Genomic DNA, 17767 nt, shown 5'->3' with positions numbered 1-17767 from the left:
GGACCCATCCTAACAGCTGACACTGGGAGCTGAGAGGCTCTATTACATGGTTCCAAAATAATGCCTAAAGAGACTTAACTGACCTTGACAGATAGATAACAAGAAGTTCATATTGATTAACACAGGTCTCACTCTAATATGGTCTTAAACACCCATCAGAAAAGAATAACCAAAAGAGACAATCAATAAACAGACACTAGTGACAGACTTTTGAGGCCCATTCTCCTCCCAAATATTTCTCTTGATTAAGACACCCATTCCCTATAAAGGTTATAAATGTGTTAATATGGGTCTGTACTTTTTCTAGAGGGCCTGAGGCCTTCCCTATAAAAACAGAGGGCTTCAGAAGTGTACAAGATTTTATTAAAAATTCCAAGGTTTGGTCTGCCTCTCTCCATAGACAATGACAATGGGCCAGCATTTATAACAGGTTATATAAGATCTAGCTAAACTGTTATACTGCTTATTGACCTCAGAGTTCTTATAAGGTTAAAAAATGATAGATTATACCCTTAAGGTAAATACTGTCAAATAACACCAGGTTATGAGTTGATCGGCTCCCTTTAACCTTCTTTTAAATAAAAGATACCCCAAGTCATACTGGGTTCTCCCCATATGAGATCTTGTTTGGAAGGCCACCCTGTACCTTGAAAGACTTTATATATGAAAAGAGCCATATATAAGACACTTATGGTTACTCCCACAGCTGTCAAGTTAACTAAAGTTCAGCTACCACCACTCTAAAATAAAACAGGTCTATCCAGAAAATTTCATAGACTTTGACTCCAGGAGACAGTGCACTCAAAGCCCTGCTCTAAATTTAAGTATTGCCCAGGATCCTTCACCATCATCCAGTCCTGAGTCAGATAAGCCAACCTAACTGTTTACCCTCTCATCCTTTCACAGGGTATTGTGACCCATTTCACACTACAACAGCCACTGATATCCTAAGTCTTCTTATATTAGTACTCCTGAGACTTGTCCTTGGGATAGGATTGGCCACAGAATCTCCTTCCAATTATAATTTTACTTCCAGGTGTTTACTCTCATTGGCCTATTACCTCATAATCTCATTCTTTGTCATTCTTAATTACTGGAAACAATAATGGTTCCTCTCCTGCTCCTGTTTTCCCTCCCAAACCTTACCCAAGCCAATAAGCCCCTGGTGTATACCTTGACTCACTCCCAGCCTAATTCAGCCCTCCTTCAGACCCAGGTATGATCTCCTGAAATCACATTCCAGGCCACCTTATGCCAGTTCTTTGACCAAATCATCAAATTACTGCTGCTGTTCAGACTGGCCCACAGCTGATTTATGCTGCCCTTTCTGTATCTACCTATACAGTTGCCCCCTGTGTTCTCCATCTTATTCAATCCCAGGTCAGTTGCCTCTCCACTCAAGTCTCCCGACAGAAGGCTCACCAGCTGATACGTCAGGCCAGAGACCCCAGTGAGACCACCGTGTTACATGACAGCCAACCAACTAACCATAATTCAGATCTTGGCTCAATTTAAACATTTTCTAAATGATCTTTGGACTGATATTCTCTGGTTTACTCCCCACCCTCCTCCTATTACCTGATAGCCGACTGGATCACTAATACACAGCTCCAAAAAACTTTATCAGATTTCACCCTGTCTGAAGTCACAATCTTTACCTTTATACTTGTTCTTAATAACCCTCCAACCAGTCCACAGCCTCATACAAATTATCTTCTACTCTCCCCTCCCTCATTAACTGATTTGTGTGCTTGGACTTTTCTCAGGAAGCCCTACCAACAATTCCAATGATAATACTGCTGCTGTCAACAATTCCATGTTCATAAAGGACAACTCAGCTGGCCAACCTCCATGCCTGCCCCCTAGGTTGATTCGTTGCCCCAATTCAGCAGGAAGTAGATACAGAAGACAGACTCTCTGCCCCTTTTTCCGCCTGCCATGGACATGTTGGCTGTCGATTGTCATCCAAAATCAAAGAGTGGGGAAAGTTAGGGAATTGATCATGTTAAAGTATGCTGTGACGCCGCCTCACAGGCTGCATTCTCCTGGTACATCTTGGCTCCTAAAATGACCTCATGCCCTTATCTCTGGTTTCCCTCCCCCCCACAAGGCCACAGTGGTCCAGGAAAGTTGAAATCTGTGTCTGCAGGACTGGGCCCATAAAAGCAATCTGGCCTGTGATAGGTTAAAAGTAACTCACTCCTCATAAATAAACAATAGCCCACCCCCAAACTGATAAAAGGACCTTCCTTTCTTTGTTCTTCTCTCTCCTTCTGCTTCTTCTTCCTCCTCCTCTCTCTCTCTCTCTCTCTCTCTGCCTCCCTGCCTCCTGCTCGCCTCCCTACAATAAAGATCTCCTGCCGGACCTCTCGGTGCGTGAGTGGCCTAATTGGGAAGGGGCACCCAAAAGGGCACGTGAACCCCCTTTCAGTTTCTCCCCTCTGTGGAGAAGTAGAAGCAACCAGGGCAGAAAAGAAACCAGAAGTCTAGGGTTGTGACATTTTCAAGACCGTGGGCAGAGGACTGGCTGGGACTGAGGGATAATGATTTCTGGAGGAGGGGTGTCACAGTGAATGGGGAAAGGGGGAGCAGGACACAGGAGGAAATGGCTCCAGGTTCAGCTGGCTCCTTCACAGTCTGTGGTGTCCTTTGGACAAGGCTTTGGGAAAGGCAGGGCAGTAGGTTTCTTTTTCTGTTTTGTTTTTGGTACCCGGGATCAAACTTAGGACCCTGTGCTTTCGAGGCAGGCAGAGGAACCACTGAGCTAAATCCCTGGCCCAGGAGGTCTCTTCCTGAACATGGAGGCAACTGGGTGGCAAAAAGCTGGTGAAGACCAACGGTGGCAGGGACAAAGGGGCCCAGGGAGGGGAATTCTAACAGCTTCATTCCAGCTTCTGTCCCTGGAGCTACATTTTCATCTGTTCTGTAGGTCAGCAGTGCTAGCTTACACTGGCTGCCTAACACACCTTCCAAAGCCTAGTGACTTTAAACTGCCACCTTTTCTGTTTAGCTTACGATTCTGCAGGTCAGCAGTTTGGCCTGGGCTGAGCTGAGGCAGAGGTCATTTGGGTCTGGGTCAGCCTCTGTGGACTGTGGTATAAGGGCTTATTCCTCTGGGGAGGGCCCTGGAGAAGTGCGACTGGCTGAGGGCTGGGAGGCTGCCTTCTCCCTTGTGACCTTTCGTTCTCCAGCGGCCACGAATAGCTGGGGCTCATTTACAAGGTAGCCTTCAGATTCCAGGGGCAGGGAGAGAAGGCAAGCGCCAGGCCAGAGCACAGTTCAGGGCCAGCCTTGGCTCTGCCTTGTGAATGGGGGATTGGCCCAGTCAGCCGCATGCACCTGCAGGGAGGGGAAGGCATCTCAGAGTTGGAACAGGGAGCACTCACATCCTGCTCAGATCTCCTGGGTCAGTCGATGGGAGAGGGGTCTCTTAGCAAGTTCTTCAGGGGATTTCCTCCTCATCCTCCATATTTTCAAATATGATGTTTGATACTTATAAAATGCTGTCTGTGATCTATGCATGTATATATATATTATGCAACTAAAACACAGTAAAATAATGTATATTCATGAACCTATCCCAGCCCCAAAGCTAGATCATCAACACTAATTCATTTATATTTATCTATGTACTTTTCTCTTATGCCTTCCTCCTCACTCACGAGGTAACATTTTATATTTTGCATTTTCAATTCCATTAAAAAAATTAAAATTAGCCAGGAGTGGTGGTGCACACATATAATCCAGCACTCAGGAGGCTGAGGCAGGAAACTCACTGCAAGTCTGAGGCCCGTCTGGGTTATGTAGTGAGCTCAAGACCAGCCTAAACTACATAGTGAGAATCTGTCTCAAAAGATAAATCTTTTGTTGGGGGGAAGAAAACAAAACAGCAATATATTGTATAGATATGAGTAACAATGATACAAAACCAATATTTACTGTTTATTGAATTTTTGTTGTGATAAAATATGTATAGAATTTAACTGTGCTTAAGTGCACAATCCAGCGGCATTAATTACATTAGCACTGTTGTGCAACCACTGCTAACTGTTTCTAAGGCCTTTTCATCACCCTGAACAGAAACTCTGTACACATTAAGCAATAACACCCCATTCCTCCCTCCTCTCAGCCCCCATATTTTCTCATTTGCATACTTTTTCCATGAGTTTGACTATTTTAGGTATTTGATGTAAGTGGGTCATATAATATTTGTCCTTTTGGTTTTGGCTTATTACATTTTTAAGTTTATCATATTGTAGCATCTTATTGGCTTCATCTCTTCTTCAAAGAGGTGAATAATGTTCTGTTGTATGAATACACCGTGTTTGTCATCTGTTGCATTCGTCTGCTGGTGGGCACGTGGCCTGTTTCCATTTTTTTGGCAATTGTGAAAATGATGCAGTGAGTACTAGCGTGCAAGTTTCTGAGTCTTGGATTTTAATTCCTACTTGGAAGTGGAACTGCTGGGTCATGCGGCAATGCTAGGCATAGGTTTTCGAAGAGATATCAACTGTTTTCCACAGAGAATGAGCTATTTTACATTCCCACCAGAAATGTATGAGAGCTCTCATTTCTCCACACGCTTTTCCATACTGCTGTATGAGTATGTGTGTGGTTGTGTATTTGTTTCTGATAGTTATCCTAATGTAAGTGTCTTCTGGCATTTCCCTAATGACATTTTTCAATGATGTTTAGCATCTTTTCATGTTTTTTGCCGCCATATATATATATATATATACATATTTGCAAATATTTTCTACCATTCTGTAGACTGTCTTTTCACTTCTTTTGTTGTTTAATTGAGTTGCTGCTTTCAATGAAATCATACTTAGGATATATAGGTACAGATATTTGGCTGAAACAGTGATTTTTATCATCTATCTGTTTGGACTAATTTCTGGATTATAAACCACAAGAATCACTGCCATTGTATGTTGATCTGTGTCAGGGTACTCTACAGCTCTAACTCTATGATATCTTGAAAACAGCAAGTAGGGAAGATTTGCTAAGCATGTTTCACTGATTTCAGACTGGAGAGCTTATACACAATATGGAGATGCCCACATAAGGTGGGCAAAATGACTGTGAAAAGGGAATATTTTCTTTACAGGTCCATTTAAACTAGGTTGTGTGGGGCTGGGGATTTAGCTCAGCGGTTTGGTGGCCTGCCTTGCAAGTGCAAGGACCCGAGTTCAATCTCTGGTACCCCCCCCAAAACACAACAACAACAAAAAAATAAACTAGGTTGTGGGTGTGTATAGGTTTAAAACAACTCAAAGGCCTCTTTGAAACCCTCTAGAATTGACAGATTTACAATCCTGTGTCAGTCTATAGTTCTATCTTTGTGTGATTTATTGCAAAAAGCAATCAGAAGACACAATAAACAGAGTGTGCTGATTTCAGAGAACTTTTAGCAACACGGAGATTTCACATAGGTGTGGAAAATGATTGTGAAAAGGAAATGCTCTCATTAGTTTTCTTAATATCTAAGCTAAATTGCAAGAATGTCTATAAATGGTTTGAAATAACTCAATGCAAGTTCATTTTCCATGCTGAAAACCCTCCAAAATAAAGAGTCAGAATAGCAGCCTCCTCCTGCCCAAGTGTTTTCTGGAAACACTTTTGGCAGGTACACAGGGTCACAAAGTTGTCAGATTTCTTCAGGGCTTGGTAAAATAACACCCGCTGTGATGCAAGAGCTCAACTCTTAAGAGGGGTATTGTTTGTGGTTTTGTTACTGGAACATGTCAATGACCTTACCAAGGCCAAAATTGTGTAAACTCGGGAATTACAAATTAGGAGGTGGGGTCAGGCCTAGAAGCATTAAAGGCTGGGCAGGTGCCCCTACAGCACTGCTCTTCCAGAAGCAATACAAGCCCAAAATGAGGTGAGTTTCCTCACTCTCCCACAGTCTAGCCGTCCTTCTCTTGTTTCATTACAGAACAAGCCTAGTGGAGAGCTGCAAACATATAACAAGGAAACAGGGCAAATAGCCTAGGCTGTAGCGAGTTACAGGGCTTAGCGTACGAAGTCCACTGCTAGTCTGCATCTGTAAAAGGTGGTCCTTTCAGACAGTGCCATCTTTGCCAGGAGATGGGATGCACTCACTTAGATTTTATCAGAATGGAAAGACTTTTTGAAGAGGCGAAATAACAGGAGTAGAAACCGAACATCACCAGGCAATCCCTGAATGGTAGACATTGGTGGGCAAGGTGGGTACCTGGTAAGCATGGCCTGTGTTCTGATGCCCAAGGCCATGGCCAGGCTTTCAGGAAGCCAATCCTCCTCCCAGCAGCCTTCTGGCATTCTGGGTTTCACACACCCTTCCTTAAAGGCTAATGCTTGTAAAATAATAGGAGCAACCATATATATATATATATATTTTAAATTATATATATTAAAAACATGGAAAAATACAAAAAAGTAGAGGGGATAGTGTAATAAGCCCTATGTACCCACCTTCAAGTTATCCTCATTTTATCAGCAGTGCCTGTAGCCCAGTAGTTGGGGGATGTCTGAGGGAGACTTCTGTTTGCTGGAGAATGACTGTCAATTGAATGTTTTCTGGACATGGGCAGAAACAGAGACTCACCTAGCTCGGTGCCTTCCTCCTTTGGTGGTACCTTCCTGAAGCTTATCCAGAACTCTGGGCAACACGAAGCCTGCTGGAAGCTGGGTGTGCTCAGAGGCTGCTAAAGTGGGTGGCTGAGTGTAACTTCTTGGTCCTGGCAATTCCATCTATCTATTTTCTGGGTTTGTGGGAAAGGTGTGTGTGCTGTGAAGCAGGGAGACCAACTTTGCACTCCTTGTCATCTCTCTGCAGTGCTCTGGGAGCTCTTGTCACCCTCCTGCTCTGGGGACAGCTTTTGGCTGTGGACCCTAACAATGAAGTCACGGAAATTGCAGGTAGGTCTCTGGGCCTGAGCAGGAGCTGTGCATCGCTAGTTCTGCTGTGGTCCACTCAGCCCCCATCTGACCTGCACTGTCCTTTGTGGAAGACCCAGTTCCCCCTTGTCACCGGTTGTCCCCTGGCAATGAGGAGAGACTGCCCTTCCCTTGGTTTCCATTTGCGGGCAGGGAGGCTGATGTGTAGAGTGGCTTCCTCTCAGCTGACTTTTTACAGGTTTTTGGGAACAACTTCTGGAGATTAGCTTCCTTTTCTGGTGTCCTTTGTTTTGCAGATGACAGCTGTCCAAAGCCCCCTGAGATTGCAAATGGCTATGTGGAGCACCTGGTTCGCTATCAGTGTAAGACGTACTACAGGCTGCGCACTGAGGGGGATGGTAAGACCCAGAAGTCTCTGCCCTGCACACACTCACCCTGACATTTCCATGATGCATGGGGCTGGGCTGGCCAGCAGTTCGCACAGACTCCTTGGAGCCAGGAGATCGAGCCTCTAATTAAGGTTCCGTCATCAGTAAAGTGATCCTTTAAGCAAACTTACTTCTCAGTCTTCTGCCTGTCTCACGGTAACAGCTCCATCCACAAAAGCAGGGTGACAGTAGGTGACACTCCCAGAGCAAGCACTGTGTTCCTGGCACTTCCTGAGTGTCTGTTTGAAGCTCCCTTCTCGTGGCACTCCTTGGAGGAGATACTGCTATTATGAGGAAACTGAGGCACAGAGAGCTTGAGGACCTCGCCCAAGTTCACACAGCCTGCGAGTCCCGATCCTGACCTGTCTTGTCAAGACTTCCCCAACCACAGTCTGTCCAGCACTTGACTGGAAGCGCAGTGCTCTGCCCATTCCTTCTCACCTACCCTGTGTTTCTCTTCTTCCCACCTCCTCCTCCTCCTCCTCTTTAAAATACCTTCTCATGCCGCACCAGGTCCAGATTTGATTCCTCTCCTTCCTTCCTCTTGTTTCAGGAATGTATGCCTTAAACAGTGAGAAGCAGTGGGTGAACAAGGCCACTGGAGAGAAACTTCCAGAATGTGAAGCAGGTGGGTACCAAGGGTTAGTGCATGGGGAGCCACCTCGGTTAACAGGTCAGAGACACTTCACTCCTCGTGGCTTCCCCTGAGCAGACAAGAGCCAAGATGAGGGGTAGGGAGAACTCAGCCGTGGGGCTGGTCTGGTCAGCAAGGGAATGACTCTCAGGGGAGCTCACAAAGCAGCTTGTCCATTTGGGCCTGAGGGAACTGGCTCAATTCACTATCCACACAGCCTCATCAGGAGACCTAAAGATATACAGACAGCTTAGCTAGAGAGCCAGGGTCAAGGGTAAAGAAGCTCTAGGGAGACTGTGTCAAGGAAGTGAGGAAAGCAGGACTCAGAGGCAGGAGGCTGGGGATGGGTGGGACTTGTTTTTGTCAGGAAGAGCTGTCGCTCTCTGTTTTCCCTCTGGGAATAGAGGATCTGCCCACCTTCTGCTGCCAGAGTATGAACCACCAAGCTGCCCTGGGTTACTTGCTGTATCTGTAGAATCTGTGTCCTGCCAACACTGCTACAGCCTTCTTTAGTCAGAGAGAAGGAATCACACAGCTCCCAGCTCAACCAGTGAATTCTGGGAGGAGTGGAAATTCCTGTGGTGATAAAATGTTTAACCACTCTGCTAGGCTTTACAATCTTGGTGTCACTTCTTTACTGGGTTAGAAAATGGAACTCTGCTTTGTGATGTGAATGACTAAAAGACGTTATTTTACACTGTAATTACTGGAAATGAGTGGGGGCAAGGACAAAGCATATGAGTATTCCTAGCTTTGAAACAAGTGAAGAAAGAGTGCAGATGGCAGCAACACCCATTCCTCTCCCCACATTCTGGGAGGGGAGGCGCATTCGTATTTCTGCTTACGGCTGTCCTGCTCTCCTTGGCAGTATGTGGAAAGCCGAAGAATCCAGTGGATCAGGTGCAGCGCATCATTGGTGGCTCCCTGGACGCCAAAGGCAGCTTTCCCTGGCAGGCTAAGATGATCTCCCGTCACAACCTCACCACGGGGGCCACACTGATCAGTGAACAGTGGCTTTTGACCACAGCCAAAAATCTCTTCCTGAATCACACAGAGAATGCTACAGCAGAGGAGATTGCCCCTACCTTGAAACTCTTCGTGGGAAAAAGGCAGCCAGTGGAGATTGAGAAGGTGGTTTTCCACCCAAACTATTCCACAGTAGACATTGGGCTCATCAAACTCAAACAGAAGGTGTCCGTCCATGAGAGGGTGATGCCTATTTGCCTGCCTTCGAAGGATTATGCGGAGGTGGGGCGTGTGGGTTACGTGTCTGGCTGGGGGCGCAATGTCAACTTTAGGTTTACTGAGCATCTCAAGTATGTCACGCTGCCTGTTGCTAACCAGAGCAAATGTGTGGAGCACTACGAGGGCAGCACATCGCCCGAGGAGAAGACCCAGAAGAGCCCTGTAGGGGTGCAGCCCACCCTGAATGAACACACCTTCTGTGCCGGCATGTCCAGGTATCAGGAGGACACCTGCTATGGCGATGCTGGCGGCGCCTTTGCCGTTCACGACCTGGAGCAGGACACCTGGTACGCGGCTGGGATCCTGAGCTTTGACAAGAGTTGCACGGTAGCTGAGTATGGTGTGTACGTGAAGGTGGCCTCCATCCTGGACTGGGTTCAGACAACCATGGCCAACAACTAATGCAAGCCTGGTAGCAAGATTTCACCTTGGGAGAGGGAAGAGAGGATGGGGTAAGATCAGTTCTGAAGCTGATGGGCATCAGCCCAGTACTGCTGTGTCAATCAATAAAGAGCTTGTTTTAGACTCATTTCTGTGCTGTTTTTAGTGTGGGGCCTTTTTATTCTCTCATTTATGGTACTGTGCAGCCAAGTGGCACAGTCTACTAGGAATATGGCAGGTGGCTCTCCCAGCCACTGGAAATCCCTGAGGTGATAAACTGTCCCACGCTGGGCAATCATGCTCATTGACTGTGTGCCTACTGAATGCCAGGTCTCACAGCTCGCAGTTACACATTTAGAGACAAGGAAATGCAAGGGGAGTGAAGTGCTTCGTGTAATGTTATGTAGCTATTTAATAGGGAAGCTGAACTTGAACCCAGGCCTGTCTGAATGCAAACTCAGGGCTCGTTTTACTCCATCCTCTTGCCTCTGAAGAGAATTAGCAGGAAGGGTGCAGGACTGGAGGGGAAGATGCCAGCTTAAGGGTGAAAACAAGTTTGGACAAAGGCAGTACTTTCACTGACTGTGCTCCCACCTACCAGTGTCTCAGAAAATAAAGAAGTATAAAGGAAGGATATCTGGACTTGCTGGGTTCACATCAGCCCAGTCCACAGATGTGCTGAATGCTTTAAGCTCCTTGGCCATGATCATTTCCCTGGACTCTTCCCACGAGGGGCTTAAACTAGATTTTTTTTTTTTCTGGTACAGGGGATCGAACTCAGGACTTTGTGCTTGCCAGGCAGGTGCAGTGACACTGAGCTACATACCAGCCCTTACTAGATTATCTTTAAGAGTCCCTACCAGTCACAAGGCTCTGGGATGTTTTTCATAGAGTTTGGAGTCTCCTCCTCAGCAGGAGTCAAAAACGAGTTGTGTGATCTTCTACTGCCCAGAAGTCAGGGTCCTGTACTCAGGTCTTCCAGGAGAAGGGTGAGCAGGAAGCTCTCCTCTCTGGATGCTTTCTGCTCCAATCCTACAGTGACCCTTTCCTAATTTACTGTTTCATCATGCCAACACATGGCCTTTCCTTCTCATTGTGTAAAAGGCCACCGATGTCACCATGTTCTCACTAGAGTCTGCTTTTCACTGTGGCGCTCTCTTCACATGTGCTTTCCAGACCCACAACATTCCAACCAGTCAGAGTTAGCACACCAAGGGAGACAGAGACCTATGATCCAGAACCTGTGCAGGAAGCTATAGCCAGAAGCTGAAAAATAACACAGACACATACAAAAAGCCTCTCAGAATGCAATGAGTCACACCCTTTTTTCTTTTGTCAGTATCTTTCTGGCAGAAGAAACCACCCCCAGTTTTGAAGAGTTATGATTGTATTAAGTGGTTCTTGGCTATCGCCAGGAAGGAAGTGATGATAAAAGAAAATCTCTGGTATATTCTCATTTATCTTCTGTGCCTCTCTCCTCCTATGTTATTCTCCAAGATCTCCCTGCTCCAGGGACCTCTGCTGACCCTCCCTGTCTGCCCAAGGACTTCCTGCTCCCCCTAAGACTCGAGTGGCACCTCCTTTCAGAAGCCTTTATCCCTGTGCAGAAGTCACCTGTATGTAGCACCTAGCATCTCATGGGGTATACAGGAAATATTCAACAAATTACTTGTGGAACAGAAAGCAACTAAGATCAGTTCTAAAGCATAAATCAGGACTTCAGAGAAAGATATGAGAATTTTATGGATGCAAGTTCTCAATTTTTATTGGTAACTGAACACTTACTGCATACCAAATATTGTTTAGGCTGGAGAACAAAAAACTTGATAGGCAAAGAAGATATTTTATTCTTTCATAGGAGTCTGGAGGCAGGCAGGTCTGGAGTTCACTTAGGAGTTCAATAACATCATCAGGGGGTCATAAAAAATTATTTTTTAATGGTACTGGGGATTGAACCAGGGCTTTGCATATGAACTCTGCCACTGAGCTATGCCTCCTGCCCATCTTAAACATTTTGAGACAGGGTCTGCTAAATTACCCAGGCTGGCATCCAACTTGTGATCCTCCTGTCTTAACCACCCAAGTTGATGGGATTACAGGCATGTACGACCATACTTGATGATCAGACTCCTTTAATTATTCTTGTCAGTATATTGATTTTTCATCTGAATGCTGGCTGCCTCATGGGCTCAAATGAAAAGAAGAGAAAGAAAACAGAGGTAGTTTTATTTTATGCCTGGAATGCCTCTCCTTTTATTGACAAAGGACACAGAAAGCCCCTAGCAGCCTTTCTCCTGTGCCACATCAGCCAGACCCAACTCTCATGGTCACCACTCCCTGCAGGGCAATCCTGAGAAGCACCCAGCAAAGGGGTTGGACTTGCAGTCAGTGCTTGCAGTCAGAAGCCCAGAAGAGAACTGGGCTTCTGTTGGCAAAGAAGTCAATGGCAGCCAAGCATGTCCCAAGCTGCCTGGCCCACTCCCTGAAGCTCAGTGTCCATCTTCGTGTTCTGGGACTTCAGTACCAACAGCCACTGCAAGGTGTGAGAGAAGCAGTGACTTGCCCAAGGCTTTCCCAGGAGGACTGCGGGAGAGCGACAATTCTTCATAAAGTCATTAAAACTTGCAAATCCCATAAAGCTATTTTTCCCCCCAGACAACGCAGTCCTGTCTTTGCAGTCCTGAGTCCTTGAAACACAATTTTCTTCCTCAGAAATAAGTGGCAACTCTGACTTCCAGGAGAGATCAGATTCTTATTAAGTGTAGTTAAGACTTTGTTCCTGGGGGGGTGGGCTCCAGATAAACGGCACGCTGGATTCAGGTACCGTTTCAACAGGCGCTTTTCTTTCTCTTCCTGTCTGGCAACAGGAGACGTGCTAAATGTCTTGATAGAGAAGGTCATATTTGGGAATATTCTTGGGATCAATAGGACTTTGGACGATAAGTTTTCCCCTCATTGCACCTCGATAGATTACTTCGATCAAATCTATGAAATCTTGTTTAGTTTTGAAACTGCCCACAAACTTAGTGTGATCTGGAGACCTAGACAGCATAAAAGAGAAATAACTGCTCTCAGGACTTTTAACAATTGCTTGCTGAAGACTTGCTGGATAAACAAAATGAATAGTGGCTTCCTTTCTTCTTGGTGGGAGTCAGATGTGTAGCCTGACATTTCATTTTTCACACTTGGTAGACGATACATGACTGAAAGCTGTGCTGTGGGCCCCTGACAGGGAAGCTCTGGCATGTGAAATATTCTGCCTCAAAACCTATTTCAATCACTTCGAAAATAGTTACTAAATAGAATTCACTAAGCATGGGAGCAGGCATTAGCTTCCTTGGTGTTTCTGTGCAGAACCCATCAATTAGTCCCAGACTCCCAACTTCTTGTCAGTTATACCTTCGAGTTGTTTGAATTATTGTATCGAATTATTTTTAAAAAATACTTTAAGCACTAGGTACACTTATTGTTTTTTTTTTTTTTTTTGGTACCGGGGATTGAACTCGGGTCCTTGTGCTTGCAAGGCAGGCTGCCGAACCACTGAGCTAAATCCCCGGCCCTAGGTACACTTATTGTAGAAATTTTTTAGACAAAAACAAAATCACCAATGAGGCCAGAAGTCAGTCACCTTTTGGCGTGTATCCTTCCAATATTATGTGTATGTCTGTGCACGTGAGAACTGTATTTCTTTTTTCATGACAATGGGAACCATATCACAAGCTATTTAGTGATATGTTTTCAGCTAATGATTATTTCTTTCAAAGTCATTGTATGAAATTCTTGAAAAAATTACTGGGTTAAAATGCTTAAACACTTTGACAGTATTTGATATACAGTGTCATAAAATACCCTCTAAAAAGGTTGTATCAAACTAATACATCAAGTGTGAGCTAAGAAAATAAATAGCTTTAAAGCATTTAAAAATAGGAAGTATTTAACTCTCTCTCTCTCTCTTTCTCTTCTATTTTGGTACTGGGGATCGAACTTGGGTCCTTGTGCTTGTGAGGCAGGCAATGGAACCACTGAGCTAAATCCACAGGCCAGTATTTAACTCTCTTTCAAACAGATAATGACAAAACATGGTCGAGGTATATGTACCTTACCAGAAAAAAAAGTGATGAGAATATAGATATTGTTAAAATTATTTAGCATGGGGACACTAATCAGGTATAGTGGAAAGTGTTAAAGAATAATTTATATTGATAATTTTTTTTTTTGGTACCAGGGAATGAAACTCAGGACCTTGCGATTGCAAGGCAGGCACAAGCATGGTGCCACATTGCTACTCATTTTGGCAGGCTTTGTTGAAGAATGACTTAAAAATTCTCTAAGTGGAAAAAGACATTTAGCAAGAGAGAAATGTGTCTTTATTTGCTGGAGGAAGGTTTCTTTTATAAATGCCTTATTAGTCCTAAAAGTTTAAGAATAACTGCATATATTATTTTAAATAAAATTCTTGAAGAGTTTTTTACCTTCTGTACTTAGCTAACAGACCTACTCTATATTTTCTAGATTTAAGGATGGTTTATGTTTTCACAACTATAACTATTCTTTCATAATTAGGTCCGAAATTAAAATTTGCCAATCATATGAAATGCTCTCAATTTGTACCATTTTCACATAAAAGATTCAAGAGTGCATCAACCCAGAAAACAGCGTGGTACAAACGATCACAGAGCTAACATCTCATGTAAATGGGTGCGCTACTGAAGCTTCTTTGATCAAAGGAACTTTTAAGATTGGATTGGCTTCAAAGTTAAGCTAACTTACCCATAATCCACTTTCATATGCTGCCCATTGAAGAAAAATACAGTAGATGGAATGTAACTGATGTCAAAATACTGTGTGTAAACTGGAGTGTGGTCCACGTCTACCAGGTATATGGCAGCCATTTTACTCAAGTCAGGAGAGGTCTTAGAAAGCTGCAAACGACAAGAGGGATGGAGGTCACAATAGGAGAAGTAGCAAAGAACAAAACAAAAGAACCACAGGAAACCAGTAGGAGAAATAGCTAAGCTTTGTTTTGTAAAACATTTCACTGTAACAGAATATTTTGCTTGAGGAAATTCCTGGGCCAAGAATCTAGCTGTTTGAGTTCCACATCAGACAGTGCAGCCTTGGTGTTCAGAGGCTGAGTTACTGCACTGTTGACAGGGTTATTAGAAGGCACTGGGAAAATATATTTCTTCTTTTAATTTTCTGTCCATGTTTGACTATTTCTTTTTTTACAGTACTAAGGATTGAACTCAGGGTCTCTGCACTGAATATACCCAAACCACTTTGTTTTTTTATTTTATATTTTGAGACAGGTTCTCACTAAGCTACTAAGTTGTCCAGGGGAGTTTTGAATTTGTGATTCTGCTGCCTCACCTTCCTAGAGTGCTGGGATTATCAACAGGCACCACTATGCCTGTCTCATGTTTGATTATTTTACAAAAGTCCTCTCTACTGTACTCCCTTACTGTGGGTGGGGGTATAGCTCAGTGGTAGGGTTCTTGCCTAGCATGCATGGAACCCTGGGTTTGATCCTCAGCCCTATAAAAACAAAAGCGAAAATCCAATATTTGGACTTAAAAAAAAACACCGCAGAAATAAGTTGTAAGGGCTTTACATGTGTTAATCTACTTAATACTTACCACATTCCTTTGAGGTATGGATTGGAGTCCCCATTTTGTAGATGAAGAAACCGAGGCACAAGGTAAGCTAACTTATCCTGGGTCAAACAGCTCCTAAGCAGTTGGGTGGGGATTTGAACTTTGGCAGCCTGGCTTCAGAATTTATGCACCCTCTTCACCCCAACTTCCTCCTCCCACCCCGTCTCCGTCTCTCTTCCTTCATGACTTTACTTCTCCAATGTTTGGCATGGCACCCACATATGCTAGCAAGCACTCTACCAATAAGCTATACTCCCAGCTCAGAGCCTACATTCTTGATTTCTGATATTTCTTACTCCCCACAGCTCAGTGTGTAATTTTTTGGTCCTTTAATGCCCAGGTTAAACCATCACACATTCTTTTTTGTTTTTTTTTTTGAGACAGGGTCTCACTATGTAGTTCAGACTGCCCTGGAACTCACTATGTAGCTCAGGCTGGTCTTGAACTCACAGCGATTCTCCTGCCTCAGCCTCCCGAGTGCTCTGGGATTACAGACGTATGCCACCATGCCTGGCACACATTCGTTTTTTTTAGCCACATACTGAGGATTCTTAGACTTTGTTCCACAGTGGAAGGCAGTAACAGAAATGGCTCAAAAAGACCTTAGTCCTTGGTTAAGTCTAGCTACGCCAAACAGAGACAAGAATACTCTTACTGTATCCCACAGTCTTCCTCTCTGCCAATCAGAATGTGAAGATGGGCTGTGAATCAGAAATCACCAGCAGACACACTGTGGAGGCAGCACACAAGCGAAGCACTGGCAGCTAGAGAAATGTGACTTCAAGTCCCAGCTCTGCAGTGTAATATACCTGGGCCAGTGGAGGCCCCCGCCCTCCCCAGTATTTTCTTCTGCCACTTGGAAATGGGGATGCTGCTGTGAGGACAGAATGGAAAATGATCGTAGACACTTGGAAAAAGGGTTTTCTGCTCTGCTAGTGTGGTAGGACATCACGACAGATTCAACACAATCGCAAATTTGGGGGGTTCAGCTCAGGGCAGGCACACGATCAGGTTACTGAAAATAAACGAATAAACAAATAGCTACACCCACACCCTGCCTGTTCCTTTCCACACGCTTTGCAAATGTTGAAGTGAGAATATGTAGATTGTTAATAAAAAACATTTATTAAAAAATTCACTTACAATATCATCTAGCTGCAGACAGACAGGATCCTCATCTCTCCCAAACCTGAGAACCAACACTTTCTCTGCGGTACTTTTTATTGCTTGATCTACTTCTTTCTTGCTAGTCAGTTTGGGCAACAGGAAGCTCATCTTCAGATAATCCAAACGTTAATCCCCACGGTCTATCCTGGAACACAGCTGCAACATTTGAAGATAGTTTAGATTAAGTGAACGAGTCCTAATTTAAAAATACTTAAAATTCTGAGTAAGTAATGTATTCATGCGGTTTAAGAAGAACTACTACAGAAGGTTATACCATACAAGGTCTCCATCCCATGTTCTCCTCTTCAGGCCCAGTTCCCACTCTCCCACGCTCCCCACATATCAGGTGACTGCTTTCATTAATTTTCTCATGTATCTTCCAGAGTTTTCATAGTCACAAGAAAATACAAATGTGTCTGCATTTTTCTTTCATTTTTAACCAAGAAACGGCCATTGTACTAGTCAATGGTCCATCAGGGAAGAAATGACACACTCAAATTTTGGTAATTCGAAAAATTTAATTAGGGCAAGGTGCCAGAAAACAAGGTGCACTGTGCCCATCCCCGGGTAGCAGCCAGAACTGTGTGGTAAGAGAGCTGAGTGGAGGCTGCCATGCAGGAGGGCATCTTGCAGCTAAGGGATGCAGCTATTCCTCTCTTCCTCTGACTTTGGCCAATGCTCCCCCTGCTGACTCTAAGTGAAACCAGAGGGCGAGCCTCCAGTCCCAGAGCAGTTGACGTGGGGAAGAGTGGCTCTGCAGGAGGAATGGCAGAAGTTCAGTACACACACTTTATCCATTTTCTGCACTTTGTATTTTTTTACCCAGTACATGAAGATCTACCCATGTCTCTATACACAAAACTTTCAGATTTTTGTCACAGCAGCATACCATCTCATGTATTACCATGCTTTTAAAAAGTCCTTTATTGATAGACATTTGTATATCATACATCCTGGGTTAGAGATTCTTGGTGTACACCTTAGTAGGTGCACCTTATCATGTAGCAAACAGTTCCAATTGCTAGTGTGTATGACATCCTGGAAGGCTGAAGCAAGAGATCAGGCTGGGCAACTTAGTGACTGAGCAAGACCTTGGGCCAAAATAAAAAAAGAGCTGGCATGTGGCTCAGTGTGAAGGCCCTGGATCCAGTCCTCAGTACTATAAGAAAACTGTGTGAAAACCAAACCAACCCCCTTTCTTTTTTCCTTTTGGTGCTGAACCCTCACTTTATAAGCTAGATGGCTTGTAGTTAAAATTTCTAGCTTCAAGACAAGGACTACAGGCTGGGAATTTAGCTCAGTGGTTCAGTGGCCTGCCTCGCAAGTGCAAGGACCCGAGATCGATCCCAGGCACCAAAAAAAAAAAAAAAAAA

General features: G+C 44.4%; 2 protein-coding genes across 2 annotated transcripts in view; one reads left to right on the top strand and one right to left on the bottom strand.

Moving 5' to 3' along the window:
- Nucleotides 1–5786: 5786 nt before the first annotated feature.
- On the top strand, nucleotides 5787–9721 carry LOC104876453 (haptoglobin). Its single transcript, XM_010644491.3, has 5 exons — nucleotides 5787–5887; nucleotides 6824–6906; nucleotides 7182–7283; nucleotides 7867–7941; nucleotides 8816–9721. Exons 1-5 carry the CDS (start codon nucleotides 5883–5885, stop codon nucleotides 9592–9594), a joined length of 1044 nt encoding a protein of 347 aa, XP_010642793.1. The 5' UTR covers nucleotides 5787–5882; the 3' UTR covers nucleotides 9595–9721.
- Nucleotides 9722–11614: 1893 nt separating this feature from the next.
- The window catches only part of Txnl4b (thioredoxin like 4B), an 8204-nt gene continuing 2051 nt past the window's right edge, over nucleotides 11615–17767 (bottom strand). The window contains exons 2-4 of the mRNA XM_010644492.2: nucleotides 16371–16550; nucleotides 14344–14495; nucleotides 11615–12614 (exon numbers count right to left, since the gene is read on the bottom strand). Of these exons, the coding sequence (XP_010642794.1) occupies nucleotides 12449–12614; nucleotides 14344–14495; nucleotides 16371–16502 (450 nt within the window). The 5' untranslated portion in view covers nucleotides 16503–16550 and the 3' untranslated portion in view covers nucleotides 11615–12448. The remainder of the gene's footprint in view (nucleotides 12615–14343; nucleotides 14496–16370; nucleotides 16551–17767) is intronic.

This window comes from Fukomys damarensis, unplaced genomic scaffold (assembly GCF_012274545.1).
Source record: "Fukomys damarensis isolate Sample0158 unplaced genomic scaffold, DMR_v1.0_HiC HiC_scaffold_32, whole genome shotgun sequence".
Lineage (NCBI taxonomy): Eukaryota > Metazoa > Chordata > Mammalia > Rodentia > Bathyergidae > Fukomys > Fukomys damarensis.
The sequence above is the reverse complement of the archived record's forward strand: the minus strand, read 5'-3'. Positions and strand labels throughout refer to the sequence as shown.

Bases quoted from the DNA above. Each gene is read 5' to 3' on its own strand.
- LOC104876453 (XM_010644491.3), top strand. The intron at 6,907-7,181 runs GTAGGTCTCTGG...TTTGTTTTGCAG, and splicing joins TGAAGTCACGGAAATTGCAG to ATGACAGCTGTCCAAAGCCC. The intron at 7,942-8,815 runs GTGGGTACCAAG...TCTCCTTGGCAG, and splicing joins ACTTCCAGAATGTGAAGCAG to TATGTGGAAAGCCGAAGAAT.